Genomic DNA, 16,734 nt, shown 5'->3' with positions numbered 1-16,734 from the left:
CGAATGTTGACAATGATCCAAATCAACGATTGTCACAGTGATGAACAATGTTTTGGACTAATGACTGACCACCTACCTGCAGACTAGCCCAAGGCAATACGACTCTAGTTCCTCCGTCCAAGTTTCTTACATCTTTCTTATGCATTGTTCTTTTTCGCGAGAAATAGCATAAAATTAATCATAAAAAATTTTAAAATATGTGCAAAAAAATAAAAATGAGACATGATACTTTAATAGGTGATATTTATATTGACACCGGACCGATTTATTTTGTGCAAACCAATTTTGTGAATTTAACATGTTCTTTTGGCGAGTTCCTCTACACAGTTAAAATATAAAGCACAAAACGATTATGAACTCTGGGATTTTTTAAAATAAGTAAATTATGACTTATTGTGAAAAACAGTCATATAAGTGATAAATAAATTATTATTTATAATTTATTTATGTGTTTAGATAACTTCTCTCATAATTAGTTGGTATGGGTTTTAGTAAATCATAAGTTATAAGTTATAAGTTATAATTTTTTAAACAAAATTATACTACTATTTATCGGGCTATAAATACAAATTATGTAAAATTATTTGAATTTAGTCAGGTGGCTGTAATGGTCTCAACCTAAATAAAATAATATATATATATATTATTAACCTGGGTTAAGAGATAACTAGCTAATATTTAAAATTAAAAATGTTAGGTAGATGTAGATCCCACGGGGCTTTTTTGACAAAATGCATTTTGTTTATTCGATTAACTTATGAAGGATACATTGCTTAACTTTAACCGGAACGGTCCTCCAGTCAAAGTCACGATCAGGATACATATGGGACAACTGAGGAAGCTCATGTGCCAGCATATTCGCAGATCGCATAATGAAATACAACTCTAAGCTGTTAAACTCACTAACCATCTCCCTGCAGTCTTCAATTTACTTTTCCAAGTCTTGATCTCATAGGTGCTCGACTTCGAATCATTTGCACTACTGGAAGGCAATCTGATTCAATGGTGACAGAATGCCACTTCATCTCCTTTACCCAGTTCAACGCTTCCTTGATAGCAATAGCTTCCACCATGGTTGGGTTTAAAACCTCTGCAATACATCATGTTCTTGCTCCCAGCATATCACCTGCATGGTCACGGGCGACAGCTCCTATGCCACTAGCTCCTTGGTCCGTAAAAACTGCTGCATCCACTGTGATCTTCACATTGTTTTGTCGAGGTCTTGCCCAGTACAAAACACCATCACCTGCATGCGAAGGTTGGATTGGTACCTTAAAACTCTGATTCTGAACTTCTTTTCATTGTGATAGAAATTCCCACGCTTTTGCAACAATTCTTACTGGTGTCCATCTTTTTTTATTCCACACAAGATCATTCCTGGCACGCCATATCGACCAACACAAAGTAACCATTCTAGCTTTATCTGCAGGTGGTTGTCCAGTGACGTTCCTTTCCGGCCAATACCCAAACTCTGTATTTGTTCTTTCATCTACGTTTGGACAGAAAATACTCCAGCACCTTGCAGCCATTTCACATTGAACCAACGCATGAAAAATTGTTTCCACTCCATTGTGACAGACCGGGCAGGAGTTGTCAATTTGAACATGTTTCTGCTGGAGTTGAGTTTTAGTCGGGAGGCATGATGTTGCAGCTCTCCATATTAAACTAATTACCTTAGGAGGAGCTTTAATGTTCCAAATTGTTTTCCAGAATTTTGTGTTTGCACTATCACTCCACCTTCCATTTTATGATTATAACAATCTGTAAGCACTACGAACAGAGTAGTTGCCATCCTGCTCAAAACGCCAACATCCTTCTCTAAGTCTTGTTCAATTCTTGTGTTAATGATACAACCTTGATCTCTGTCATTGAAAATGTCCTGTATAATTTTCACATCCCATGTTTTTGCATCCAGTTGCATCAGTGCTGCAATTTTTTCATTATCAATTGATGGAGATTCCGTAGTAATATACGGATTATCAGCATTCCCAAGCCAAGGTTGCAGCCTAATATTAATATCTTTTCCGTTGCCTATTCTCCAACAAGAACCAGCAGCTATTACTCGTTTTGCCTCGAGGATGCTTCGCCAAATAAAACTCGGACTATAGCCCAGTTTTGTATTTATAAACTCCTCATTTGCATAGTATCTGGCTTTATAGACCCGTGCTACCAAACTATCAGGGTTTGTGATCAAACGCCAGCACTGCTTGCCCAGCATAGCCATGTTGAAGTCACGTAAACTTTTAAATCCCAATCCGCCTACGTGTTTATGCTTGGACATATTCTCCCATGACATCCAGTTTATGCGAGAATTGGCCTTGTTAGAGGAACTCCAGAAAAACTTTGCCATTTCCCTCTCTACCTCTTTGATCAGTTCGCTAGGAAGCAAAAATACATTCATAGCAAATGTTGACAGAGATTGAGCCACCGTTTTGAGCAGTAATTCTTTCGAGGGTTTCACAATATTCTTCTCATTCCAGCTTTGGATACTGGCCTTTACTTTTTCCTTGAGATAACCCAATATAACCGATTTATTTCGCCCCAAGATATTTGGTAGTCCCAAGTACTTCGTATGCTCATCTGCTTGACTGATCTGCATTTCTTGACATATTGAAACTCTGTTGTATTCAATTATATTAGCACTGAAGAACATAGAGGATTTGCTCCTGTTTATTCTCTGTCTCGAGGCATGTTCATAGCTTGCCAGTAATTCCATGACTTTAGATGCCTGTTGTACCTCATCTTTACAGAATAAATAGCTGTCATCTGCGAAAAGCATATGACTGATTGTAGGAGCTTGCTTGCAGATTTTAATCCTTGTAGCCAGTTCCTTCTTTCATAGCTTCTAATTAATGATGAGAGTCCTTCTGCACAAATGATAAAGAGATATGGAGACAATGGGTCTCCCTGTCTCAATCCCCGACTTGGTGTGATATGACCCATCTCATATCCACCATGGTTAATCGTATACTCCACTGTAGAGATACATTGCATAATCAAATGTGTCCACCAGCTGTTAAAACCCATCTTAAGCATGATTTCTTGTAAAAACTTTCACTCAATCTGATCGTATGCTTTAGACATATCTAATTTTAATGCCATGAAACTGTTTTTACCAAACTTTTTACGTTTCAAGTAATGCATGATCTCAAAAGAAACCATTATATTGTCAGAGATAAGACGGCCTGGTAAGAAAGCATTTTGGGAGTCCGAGATTACCACCTCCAATACTTGCTTCAACCGGTTTGCAAGAACCTTCGTTATAATTTTCATCACTACATTACAAAGTGCAATGGGTCTCAATTCTGTTAGCAGTGTTGGGTTCTTCTTCTTCGGAATGAGCACAATATTGGTTGTATTCATGTCTTTCTCCAACTCACCTGTTGCAAAGAAATTACGGACTAATTGGATTACCTCATATTTAACTACTGACCAGTGTTTTTGAAAGAAAGTCGGGGTCATGCTGTCTGGCCCCGGTGCTTTGTCAGGATGCATACTGAAGATTGCCTGCTTCACTTCATCATCCGTAACTGGTTCAAGTAGTACATTATTATGCAACTCTGTAATATTAGTTGACACACAGTTTATAACCTCTTCCCCTTGGTTCAATCCCTCTGTGAAAAACTGTTGATAATAGTTCTTAATTAAATCTTGTAGTCCTCCATCCCAGCTAATTCACTCACCACTGTCATTCTTCAACCTCCAGATGTGATTAACTCTCCTTCTTCTATTGCACGAGGCATGAAAGAACTTGGTGTTTTTATCCCCCGCCTGCAACCATAATTGTTTTGATCGCTGTCTCCAGAAAATCTCTTTTTGATCTAACACCAAAAATAGTTGCTTCTTTGTAGCCTCATATTCCTCCACAGCTTGAGCATCTCTACTACTACGCAGCAGTTTAAGTTTGCGTTTGCACTCTTTTATACGCTTCTGAAAACATCCTGTTATTTCATGACCCCATACATGCAAACTCTCAGCACAACTATTCAATTTTTGCATCACATTACTTGTATCAGTGTCATCCCAGCAATCTTTAACAATTTGAAAACATGTTGGTTCAAGGAGCCATGCATTTTCAAATCGAAATTTGTGTTTCCTGTTTCTGACATGTTGCAACTCTGGAATTACTATCAAGGGACTATGGTCAGAAGGCGAACCTTCCCGTTTATAGACTTTTATCGTTGGGAAACAATCTAACCACTGTGTATTAACTAACACCCTGTCCAACCTTATTTTTATCCAATGATCTGTGTTTCTTCCCCTCTCCCAAGTATACTGGTGCCCCAAAATTTCCATGTCACAAAGTCCTGTATCTTGAAGATAGTTATTGAAGCCATTGATAAGGTTGTTTGGATATTGCATCCCCCCTTTCTTATCTTATCGCGATGTAATGTTGTTAAGGTCTCCCATCACACACCAAGGGAGATTAGCGTCACGAGCTAAATTCCTGAGTAACTCCCAGGTCTTATATCGATCTGCTCTAGCTGGCTCACCATACAGTCCAGTTATCCTCCAACATCTATCATTATTTTCTATTACTGACACATCAATATGGAACCAAGACATGCTCATCAGCTTAACTTCTCCGATGTTCTTCCAGAATAGTGCCACTCCTCCACTCTTGCCCACTGGTTCTACTGCAATAAAACCATCATAGCCCAACTTACTACATAATCTCTCCATTTTACGATAACCACTAATAGTTTCACTAAGAAAAAAAAACAGGTATCTCCGAACGGGTTACATCTTGAAGGAACTGTACTTTTCCAAGTGAACTCATGCCCTGACAGTTCCATGCTAACGCATTCATAATGATTGGCGGGGCTGCATAGCAACACCCGCCATTAGCTCATTTTTTGACTCCCTTATGTTGTTTTGCTGTATTTCCATCTCCGTATCATGTTCTTGGGCTGAGTTAACATTATTCTCTGGTACAAGGCCCACCCTTCTTCTTTTAGAGTCCACAATGATTAGGTCATCCTAGTCCAGCCCATCTGCATTTGCCTCCAATCGAAAATTTGAATTTGGATTAGTTATAAGATTTGATCCTTTTTGATTATTTCCTGCCCACCATTATCGCCTGACAAATCTTTTTTATTAATTTCCAGCATATTATCTCCTAAATCACCGCAGTTCTGTTTTTCCTGGCCGCCATTAGTGGGCTTATCCATATCTTTCCCCGATATTCCTCCCTCGCCGAAAATAGGTCCCTGTGAGCTTCCTCTGGTGCGTAGCCACTTTGCACCTATAGTATGGTTCCTTCTTTTTGGTTCCGCACGTAACCAAGCACCGTACGGTTCCTCAATGCTGTCAGCAGGTGAATCAAAGATCCTATCACAGAACCTTTCTCCATGACCAATTAATCCGTATATGAAACAAAAGGCAGGGATTGCTTCGTACTGGAAATTTACCCAGCACCACTCCTTTGCAGACTTCTTAATTTTTATTCTCCTTTTGATGGGTTTATCTAGAGGTATTGATACTCTTATACGTAGATATTCTCTCCATACTCCAATAAAGTTGTTTGGATCACCATCTACATATGAGCCAATGTAGTTTCCGATATCTGTTGCTACCCTTTGAGACATAAAAAAAGTACTCATTCCATGCAATTGAACCCATAGATCAATCTTGTTTATCTCCACCGTTCTGGGGTTATCTCCGTCTTTGAGTCGTTCCATCACTAGGTGAAATCGACCAAAGGTCCATGGGTTACCATCTATAACCCTCTTAATGTCTATTTCATGATAGAACTGGAATATAAATCTATTACTATCCAGTTGTTTTACATATAATCCTCTTCCCGACCTCCAAAGTGAAACCATCTTGTGTTGCATGGCTTGATAATCAATATGCGAGTCAGTCAAAAACTTCCCCACTAAGCACCATCGCGTATCAATCTTATTAAGGACTTCATTATCATTCTCATAGCTTAGCCCCCCATACTCCTCATCCTCGATTTGTATGGCAGCGACGGCTTCCTCCATTTCCTGCAATGTCGGTTTCTGTTTATCCATGTGACCAATGAACGAAGATAAGAAACAAAACTTGATTTGGACTGAAACAATGATAGGGTTTACGAAGAAGTGACTAACACTTCACAGATTCTCTCATGTCAGAAGACAAGACGGGGGATCAATTGATCCTCTTTACACTTACTTAATTTGATGATTTGAGGGGTAGATCGGTTAGATGTTGGATTCCGAAGGCATAAAACGCAGCGGATAAACGTAAATAAAACAAAAATTTCGAAACCCAAAACAGGATCCATGTATAATTATGGGCAGATTATGGAGATAACGAATCATACCTTTCAAGAGCTTAACTTTCACGAACTCAACGGAGATCCTAGCTATCACGCTTTGTGTCTACCTCTCGGAGAAACACCTCTATGGTATCCACACGAGCACCTTCAAGAACGTCTCACGAACTTGACTACGGAATGGATGTACTAGCCTCCTTCTTGACGATCTGAATTGCCTCTGCCTCTCTTTGCTACTAGGGTTTTCTTAAAAACGTACAAGCCTCTTTAACCTATCATTATGTATTTATAATGGCTGATTAAAAAGGCCCATAACAGCAAAGCCCAACCCTAGTAGGTATTGGATTAAATAATAAAAACGAATTTCTATTATTTAATTAGTAACTAAGTCATACTTAATTATTATGGGCAAAAATATTCCTTTTAATTCGAATTTATATTATCTCAATTAAGTCTTACTTAATTATAATAAAATTTAAATAATCATCAATTAATTTAAATCCATAATTTAAATTAATTATTCCACTAAGTGCTCTATTTGTGCGACCCTATAGGCTATTATTTAATTGGCAATAATTTTATTCTCTAATAAAATTATAAATAATGAGCGGTATCTAGTAATACATCATTGTTACCCAATTAAACAATAATTAAATCGTGATTAGATAAAACCTTTCGTGATTAATGTTTTTCGTGTAATATAATCCCTTTAACCATACATATTATAGATTAAACTCGAGGCATGTATTTAGTCATCCTCTTCAACATTTAATCCGGGTTTACTTGATCCATGAGTAGAATATCGAGACAAATCATTATTTGATCATGGCCATGCTTTTATAATCTCACTCAATCAAGAGGCCAATAATATCTCTCCTAATTATAGGAGGGTTAAATCCTTTATCTATCATTCATATTTCTCATACGACTCATGATATACCCGATGTCCACTTTTATCATCACCCGATAAAAAGTAACTTTTAATGTAGTCAAAGTATATTAATCCTCGTATAGAAATATAATGATTTCAAGTCAAAGGATCGTTACACCATTATCACTGTGAGTCTTTCTTATGACTTTATTAAACATGAAGAATCTCACTGTGGGTCTGTCCAGTACCATGTACTCTCACATGCACCTATGTATTGACTTTAGTATCCCCATACTTATAACCAATGAGATGTGGTTATCTTGTCAAATAACATACTAGTCTATCTATGTATTATTATTGTCCTATATAATAATACTCGACTAGGGACCTTTAAGAATATGATATATTATATAATCTCAAGTTCAAGTCATGTACTTAAACTATACAATTTGTATCATGATTCCAAGGACATTTATTATGCTAACAAAATATCTCAGTAATTAAGGTCATAATAAATATATTTATTGAATAATTAACTGACATAAAGATTATAAAAGAATAATATATTGCCTCTAGGGCACCTACACTAACAATCTCCCACTTGCACTAGAGACAATCACCCATATATCTAATACCCATGGAACTAGTGTGACCATTGTGCTTCTGCTGCGACAAGCCTTTGGTTAATGGGTCTGCAATGTTATCATTTGTGTGCACTTTACATATGTGTATATCACCCCTTTCATTAATCTCTCGAATAAGGTGAAATCTCCTGAGTATATGTTTAGCCCGGGAGTGTGATCTAGGTTCTTTAGCCTGTGCAATGGCTCCATTATTATCGCAGTATAGATCAATGGGATCTGCGATCGATGGAACCACTCCCAAATCAGAAATGAACTTTCGAATCCAAACGGCCTCCTTAGCTGCTTCACAAGCTGCAATGTACTCAGCCTCCATTGTAGAATCAGCTACTGTTTCTTGCTTTGAACTCTTCCAGCTTACAGCACCTCCGTTTAGACAAAACACAAAACCAGACTGTGATACAGTATCATCTCTGTCTGTTTGGAAACTTGCATCGGTGTAACCTTTTACAACGAGTTTCTCTTCTCCTCCATACACCAAGAATGAATCTTTAGTTCTTTTCAGGTACTTAAGAATATTCTTAACTGCCGTCCAGTGACCTTCACCCGGATTAGACTGGTATCTGCTCGTCATACTCAAAGCATACGAGACATCTGGGCGAGTACATACCATTGCATACATGATAGATCCAATTGCTGAAGCATATGGAACTTTATTCATGTGGTCTTTCTCATCCAATGATTTCGGACACTGGTCCTTAGAGATCGTTGTCCCTTGAGACACGGGGACATATCCCCTTTTTGCATTTTGCATTCCAAAACGATGCAAAACCTTATCAATGTATGTGCTCTGACTTAGACCGATCATCCTTCTAGATCTTTTTCTATAGATCCTCATTCCTAGAATGTAGCATGCCTCTCCTAAGTCTTTAATGGAGAAATTGCTCCCTAACCAAGTCTTAACAGCCTTTAGAGAAGGTATGTCATTCCCCATTAGTAGTATATCATCAACATATAGTACTATGAATGCCACATAGCTCCCACTAACCTTCTTGTAAATACACGGTTCATCTTCGTTTTGAACAAAGCCATACTCTGTGACTATTTCATCAAAACGGATATTCCATCTCCTAGAGGATTGCTTCAATTCATAAATGGATCGACGCAATTTACATACCTTGCCAGCATTCCTTGGATCGACAAAACCCTCAGGTTGTGTCATGTACACATCCTCTTCAAGGCTTCCATTAAGGAAGGCTGTTTTGACATCCATTTGCCAAATTTCATAATCATGGAATGCTGCAATGGCAAGAAAAATCCTTATAGACTTGACCATAGCCACTGGTGAGAAAGTTTCATCATAGTCAATACCATGAATTTGTTTGAAACCTTTTGCAACCAGCCTAGCTTTATAGGTCTGAACATTTTCATCCATGCCCTTTTTCTTCTTAAAAACCCATTTGCACCCTATGGGTTTTACCCCTTCAGGTGGATCAACCAAAGTCCATACTTGGTTTTCGTACATGGAATCTATCTCGGATTTCATGGCTTCAAGCCATCTCTTAGAGTCTGGACTGTTCATAGCATCTTGGTATGTGAGAGGCTCATCTTCATCTATGAGCATCAAATCACCACACTGAGTCATGAGAAATCCATATCTCTCTGGCTCATGGCGAAATCTACCAGATCTACGAACAACCTGTGTTTGTTGAGCATTATCATTATTCTGCTCTTGTTCCACTTCAGGTTCAATGCTATTTTGCTGTTCTCGATCTTCATCGAGATCTATAGTTCTCCCACTGTTTCTTTTGGAAACAAAATCTCTTTCCATGAAGACAGCATCTCGAGCAATAAACACTTTCTGCTCAGAAGGACTATAAAAATAATACGCCTTTGTTTCATTAGTGTATCCTACAAAAATGCACTCTTCGGATTTAGGTCCAAGCTTGTCAGATTCTTGACGTTTCACAAACGTCTTACATCCCCAAACTTTCATAAAGTTCATGCCTGACCATTTCTCCTTCCATATCTCATATGGAGTCTTTTGAACCTTCTTAGTAGGAACACGGTTAAGTGTGAAAGCCGCTGTTTCTAGAGCGTAACCCCAGAAACTAATTGGAAGATCTGCATGACTCATCATCGATTGCACCATGTCCAACAAGGTGCGATTTCTCCTCTCTGAAACTCCATTCCATTGAGGTGTTCCTGGCGGAGTGAGTTGTGATACAATACCATACTCTTTCAAATACTCTCTAAATTCGGTGCTTAAGTATTCATCCCCACGATCGGATCGTAAGATCTTAATACTTGCATCTCCGCCAATTTGCTTCTCTACTTCAACCTTGTATTCTTTAAATTTTTCAAAAGAATCGGATTTGTTCTTCATAAGATATACATATCCATATCTACTGAAATTATCAGTAAATGTTATGAAGTAGTAGTAGCCTCCTCTAGCCATTACACACATTGGGCCACATACATCACTATGTATTAGCTCCAGACGTTTAGTGGCCCTTTGACCCTTACCAGTGAAAGGGCCTTTAGTCATCTTACCAAGCAAACAAGATTCGCATTCTTGGTATGATTCAAAATCAAACTTATCCAAGTATCCATCCTTATGTAATTTGGATATGCGTTTCTCATTTATGTGGCCTAGACGACAATGCCAGAGGTATGTTTGATTTGAGTCATTCATTTTAAGTCGTTTATTTTCTATATTACAGACATGGTTATCTAAATCAAGAACATATAAACCATTAAATAAACGCGCAACACCATAGGTTAAATCATTTAAAGCAAAAGAGCAACTGTTGTTCTTTATTGTAAACGAAAAACCTTTCTTGTCCAAACAAGAAACAGAAATAATGTTTCTGCGAATCGCAGGCACGTAAAAACAGTCTTCTAGTTCTAAAACAAGCCCAGAGGGCATAGATAAATAATAAGTCCCTACAGCTAAAGCAGCAACTTTTGCTCCATTGCCTACTCTTAGGTCCACTTCTCCCTTAGCCAAAGTTCTACTTCTCTGCAGGCCCTGCACATTTATACAAATGTGAGAAGCACATCCAGTATCAAATACCCAAGATGTAGAAATAGACAAATTGACTTCTATAACATAAATACCTGATCCAGAAATCTGAACTGCTTTCTTTTTCTTCAGATCCTCCAAGTAAATTGGACAGTTTCTCTTCCAGTGACCATCTTTCTTACAGTAGTGACATTCACCCTTGGCCACACCACCTTTAGGCTTTAAAGCCTGTTTGGGACCTGACTTTGGCTTGGGTGTAGAATCAGATCCAATCTTCTTCTTACCCTTCCATTTGCCCTTCCCTTTGGCCTTACCTTTATTTCCCACCATCAGTATGGGAGCAGGTTCAGCTGTCTTCATGTTGGTCTCATATGTTCTCAACATATGCAACAATTCAGTAGGTGTTTTGTCAAATTCATTCATATTGTAGTTCACAACAGACTGAGTGAATTTGTTGTTCAAAGAATTCATGATTAGGTCAATACCAGTTTCCGGACCAATCGGGAAACCCAAAGTTTCAAGGTACTCAATGTAACCAATCATCTTCAGAACATGTGGGCCAACTGGTTCACTCGCCCCTTGTTTGCAATTAAAAAGTGACTTACTCGTGTTGAACCTTTCTTGACGAGTTTGGCTTGCAAACATGCTTTGCAAGTGCTCATTGATAGTATATGCATCCATATGCACATGTTCTCTTTGAAGCTCAGCACTCATAGTTGCCAACATAAGACATGCAACATCATTTGCATCATTCTCATCCCTTGTGTGTGCTGCTCGTTCATCAGCAGTAGCACCCTCAGGAAGGGGGCCTGGAGGAGGAATATCAATGACATGAAGCTTGCGCTCCTGCCTGAGGACAATCCTCAAATTCCTCTGCCAGTCTAGGAAGTTGTTTCCTCCTGTCAGCTTGTCCTTCTCAAGGACTGAACGTACGGATAGTGTGTTTGTGTTGTTTGCCATTACTCAGTATCTACAATAATAAAAGCGCAAAATAAACATTAGATTGTCTGAGTTAAAATTTTATGTTCATATGATTATGATATATTCATAATATATCTCCCACTATTTTTTTTAAATCAAATTAATAGCCCTAACTATTAATTCGGAAAGTATATCCCATAAATCTTTCTAGTGAGCCAAGATCCATATTTCGTCATGTTTTAAGTCAACCACTGGTATCCTTAAAACATGATTATTTAGGTAGACAACAGTTGTCAATTATATCATATATAATTCTTGGATAATTTGGTGAACAACGATTGATCTTATCTATCTAATAGATTTTTAACCAAACTCTATGCTTCTAAGTTCATAATAGTTGAATATAACCGTTTATATTCACCTTATTATGATGACTCAGTTAAGTTAGACCCAATGATACAACATCCGAATATAATCGTTTATATTCGTCGCATCTCACCATGATAGATAGGAGTCCCCTGCCACTGACAGCCCTTGCCCTTATCGATCTAGGATTTAATGAGTGTTCATTCATTGGAAAACATCTGATTAAAACTTAATATTTTTACTTAGGGATTTTTAATTTAGAACGATCATGATCCCATCATAAAGAGATTCCCAATTTTTTCTTGAATAAAATACTTCAAATCAATACTCGTCAATGGTTTGATTTCCAGGTAGTGGAGGAGTCACATCGGTCTCGCTTAAAACCCACAGCCTTACAAGTTCTATGAACCCGTTGTTGACAAAATCGCCCCATGTCAGAAGTAAAGAAAATTCGTATTTTATTCCGTGTTTCATAAATACGAGAATCTCATGATCGTTTGTTAATTTTAAATCTTGAGTCGTTACAGATTTTATCTTGTTTAAAGGCATGGCATGGGTGATGTATCTAATACACACATGCATCATTAATCTAATTAAAACATGCATTTTCTACTCTACACATACTATTTATACATCATATGAAAAGTGCGTAAAGTAAACGTGCAATAGTTATGGCCCAATCCTATGTGATCTTTTCAGGCTAATGAAAAGATCAAGGTCATTCTATGGTGTAAAAATAACTATTACATATGTCTTCTCTATTGCTTCCATTGTCTCGTTGGCCTCCATAGGATGCCTCCTCTTTCCCTTGTCCTTCTTGGATGTTACATTAAGAATTATACTAATGAGCTTACAAAAGAACTCGAGTTACATTCGAGATAAAACAACTACAAATAGAAAACGACATGCAAGTCGTATTTATTACAAACCAAAAGAATAAACCATTATAACTAAGGTCTTAAGGCCATAACTATGCACCATGCTCAAGTAACCATTAAAGAACATGATAGATCATATAAAGATGACATATTATTTATCAGTTATCATGATCCAATCAAGAATAATAAATAAGTAAAGCATATGTCATAAGCACAAATTAAAAACGAAACCCTAAGCACGCGGTTCGACCTCTGCGGTGAGGTCGCTGGGGGGGTTCGGGGGGGGCAGCGAGCCCCCCGATGGCGGAATTTTTTTCAAAATCAAGTATCAGAATACTAGCAAAACATGTATCAGAATACTATTCCAGAAGCATGTATCAGTATACACACGATCCATATCCCAGTTACCAAAAATATGTATCAGTATACATATTTTAAGAGATCGCATACATATGAGTTATGGAAGATCTTAAACATACTAGTATCATCATATAGATCATTAACAGATTCATCATATCATTCATATAACATAACTGTTATCATGGCAGACTCATATAACATAACTGTTATCATGACAGACTCATCCCACATGCATACTTGTAAAAATACAGTAAACACGTAACCAAATCAGCCCCTTATACACGTAGCTCTGATACCATTGTTGGGTTCCGAAGGCATAAAACGCAGCGGATAAACGTAAATAAAACAAAAATTTTGAAACCCAAAACAGGATCCATGTATAATTATGGGCAGATTATGGAGATAACGAATCATACCTTTCAAGAACTTAACTTTCACGAACTCAACGGAGATCCTAACTATCACGCTTTGTGTCTACCTCTCGGAGAAACACCTCTATGGTATCCACACGAGCACCTTCAAGAACGTCTCACGAATTTGACTACGGAATGGATGTACTAGCCTCCTTCTTGACGATCTGAATTGCCTCTGCCTCTCTTTGCTACTAGGGTTTTCTTAAAAACGTACAAGCCTCTTTAACCTATCATTATGTATTTATAATGGCTGATTTAAAAGGCCCATAACAGCAAAGCCCAACCCTAGTAGGTATTGGATTAAATAATAAAAACGAATTTCTATTATTTAATTAATAACTAAGTCATACTTAATTATTATGGGCAAAAACATTCCTTTTAATTCGAATTTATATTATCTCAATTAAGTCTTACTTAATTATAATAAAATTTAAATAATCATCAATTAATTTAAATCCATAATTTAAATTAACTATTCCATTAAGTGCTCTATTTGTGCGACCCTATAGGCTATTATTTAATTGGCAATAATTTTATTCTCTAATAAAATTATAAATAATGAGCGGTATCTAGTAATACATCATTGTTACCCAATTAAACAATAATTAAATCGTGATTAGATAAAATCTTTCGTGATTAATGTTTTTCGTGTAATATAATCCCTTTAACCATACATATTATAGATTAAACTCGAGGCATGTATTTAGTCATCCTCTTCAACATTTAATCCGGGTTTACTTGATCCATGAGTAGATTATCGAGACAAATCATTATTTGAGCATGGCCATGCTTTTATAATCTCACTCAATCAAGAGGCCAATAATATCTCTCCTAATTATAGGAGGGTTAAATCCTTTATCTATCATTCATATTTCTCATACGACTCATGATATACCCGATGTCCACTTTTATCATCACCCGATCAAAAGTAACTTTTAATGTAGTCAAAGTATATTAATCCTCGTATAGAAATATAATGATTTCAAGTCAAAGGATCGTTACACCATTATCACTGTGAGTCTTTCTTATGACTTTATTAAACATGAAGAATCTCACTGTGGGTCTGTCCAGTACCATGTACTCTCACATGCACCTATGTATTGACTTTAGTATCCTCATACTTATAACCAATGAGATGTTGTTATCTTGTCAAACAACATACTAGTCTATCTATGTATTATTATTGTCCTATATAATAATACTCGACTAGGGACCTTTAAGAATATGATATATTATATAATCTCAAGTTCAAGTCAAGTACTTAAACTATACAATTTGTATCATGATTCTAAGGACATTTATTATGCTAACAAAATATCGCAGTAATTAAGGTCATAATAAATACATTTATTGAATAATCAACTGACATAAAGATTATAAAAGAATAATGTTTTGCATCTAGGGCACCTACACTAACATTAGATCCCACGGGTTTTAAAATAGGAGGAATTCAAAAAGCGGAAATGAGAAAGATAAGATATCAGATGGGAAAGTAAAAAGTATCCGCTTAACACTACTTTACCATTTGTTTACACTTTACTTGTAAAATGTCATTTTCAGATTGTTTACAATTCAAATTTTTTTAATTTTTTTAATATAGTAAAAAATTTATAATTTAAAAAATAATTACATCTACTAATTATCTCCACTCTACCCACTTTATACATATAATATTACATATAATATTAGTCAGTAAGGAGGGAGTAACATTTTACTTATGTTACATAACTCATATATATACATGAGTAGGGGTGAGTATTCGGTTATTCGGTAACCGAACCGAAATATAATTCGGTTACCGAATACCGAATAAGGGTAAAAATCAGAACCGAATAGTGAACCGAAATAATTTCGGTTATTTACCGAACCGAAATAATTATTTCGGTTAAAACCGAAAACCGAATTAGGAATGTTTTTTTAAAATTTTAATAATAAAATATTTAATAAATTACAACAAAGATTAATGATCGTACAACAGTTAACTTATACTCTTAGCTCCACTTTCATGCACCTGAATATTATGGTGTGGTGTCCTGATTACAATAAAAGTACTTCTAATTAGTTAGTTTATTTTTTTATTTTAGCAACTAAATTGAAGATCATGAAAACTAAATACATTAAAATCTAAATTAGGCAAATAACAATTAAATATAATAAATAAAAAGAGAGGAAAAGTGAAGTTGAGAACGGAGAATTGATAATTCAACTGAAAAAAAAGAAAGGAACTAGGTAAAAATAAGTAAATATAAATAAATATATTTATGTATATATTAATATATATATTTTATTATATTTCGGTAATTTCGGTAATTCGGGTATTTCGGTAAAAAAACCGAAAAAAACGAAATAACATAAAAAATCAGAACCGAATTAAAAACCGAATTTTTTCGGTTCGATACCGAACCGAATTATTTCGGTTATTTTGGTTCGGTATTTGGTTAACCGAACCGAATGCTCACCCCTATACACCACGAGCATTTAGAAATTTTGCCAAATCTGGGGAATAACATTTAAGTTCAATGAAACCTTAACTTACCAGGAACCAAACATGCACAATAGCTCATATTCACAATCCTGTCACATTATCATCTTCCCATTTTTTTGTTGTGGGACGTTTCAGTAATGGTACGAGATATAATCATATAAATCATATTATCGATCTCATAAAATCAACGACGTCTCATGTACCTAAAAAAATATTAAAATACAAAACATGCGACGGCATTTAGCAGTAGTATAGTATTTATATCAGCAAAAGCACCTATATACACGCAGCAATGTATATCTCGTACTACTTTTTGAGATACTTTTTGAGATTCATGTTCGTCACCGAACATCCATAATCCATTAGCTACATCCTACATGTTCATTTTATAAACAAGCTTGTGCTTATCAAAAGACATAAAAAACCAATTACCACACGTTTGTCTGCTCGAAATCCAGGCCTAAAATCTTAAAAGTGCTGCTCTATTAATCCCACTCCGCTCCCACTTGACAAATTTGATCATTCCCTACATTCATTTTACTTTACCTAAAGTGCTATAACAATTTGTATAT

The 16,734-nt window shown here is 36.3% G+C and overlaps 2 protein-coding genes across 2 annotated transcripts; both read right to left on the bottom strand.

Moving 5' to 3' along the window:
* Window positions 1-1,100: 1,100 nt before the first annotated feature.
* LOC141713760 (uncharacterized) lies at window positions 1,101-3,027 on the bottom strand. The gene is made up of 4 exons (XM_074517335.1): window positions 2,738-3,027; window positions 1,674-2,618; window positions 1,400-1,518; window positions 1,101-1,246 (listed from the first exon to the last, which is right to left on the bottom strand). Exons 1-4 carry the CDS (start codon window positions 3,025-3,027, stop codon window positions 1,101-1,103), a joined length of 1,500 nt encoding a protein of 499 aa, XP_074373436.1.
* Window positions 3,028-5,033: 2,006 nt separating this feature from the next.
* LOC141713759 (uncharacterized) lies at window positions 5,034-6,017 on the bottom strand. The gene has a single exon (XM_074517334.1). It carries the CDS (start codon window positions 6,015-6,017, stop codon window positions 5,034-5,036), a length of 984 nt encoding a protein of 327 aa, XP_074373435.1.
* Between the last annotated feature and the right edge of the window lie 10,717 nt (window positions 6,018-16,734).

The sequence above is a fragment of the Apium graveolens genome, chromosome 3, assembly GCF_009905375.1.
Source record: "Apium graveolens cultivar Ventura chromosome 3, ASM990537v1, whole genome shotgun sequence".
NCBI classification, from domain to species: Eukaryota; Viridiplantae; Streptophyta; class Magnoliopsida; order Apiales; family Apiaceae; genus Apium; species Apium graveolens.
Note: the sequence above shows the minus strand (reverse complement) of the source record. Positions and strands in the feature narration are given on the sequence as shown.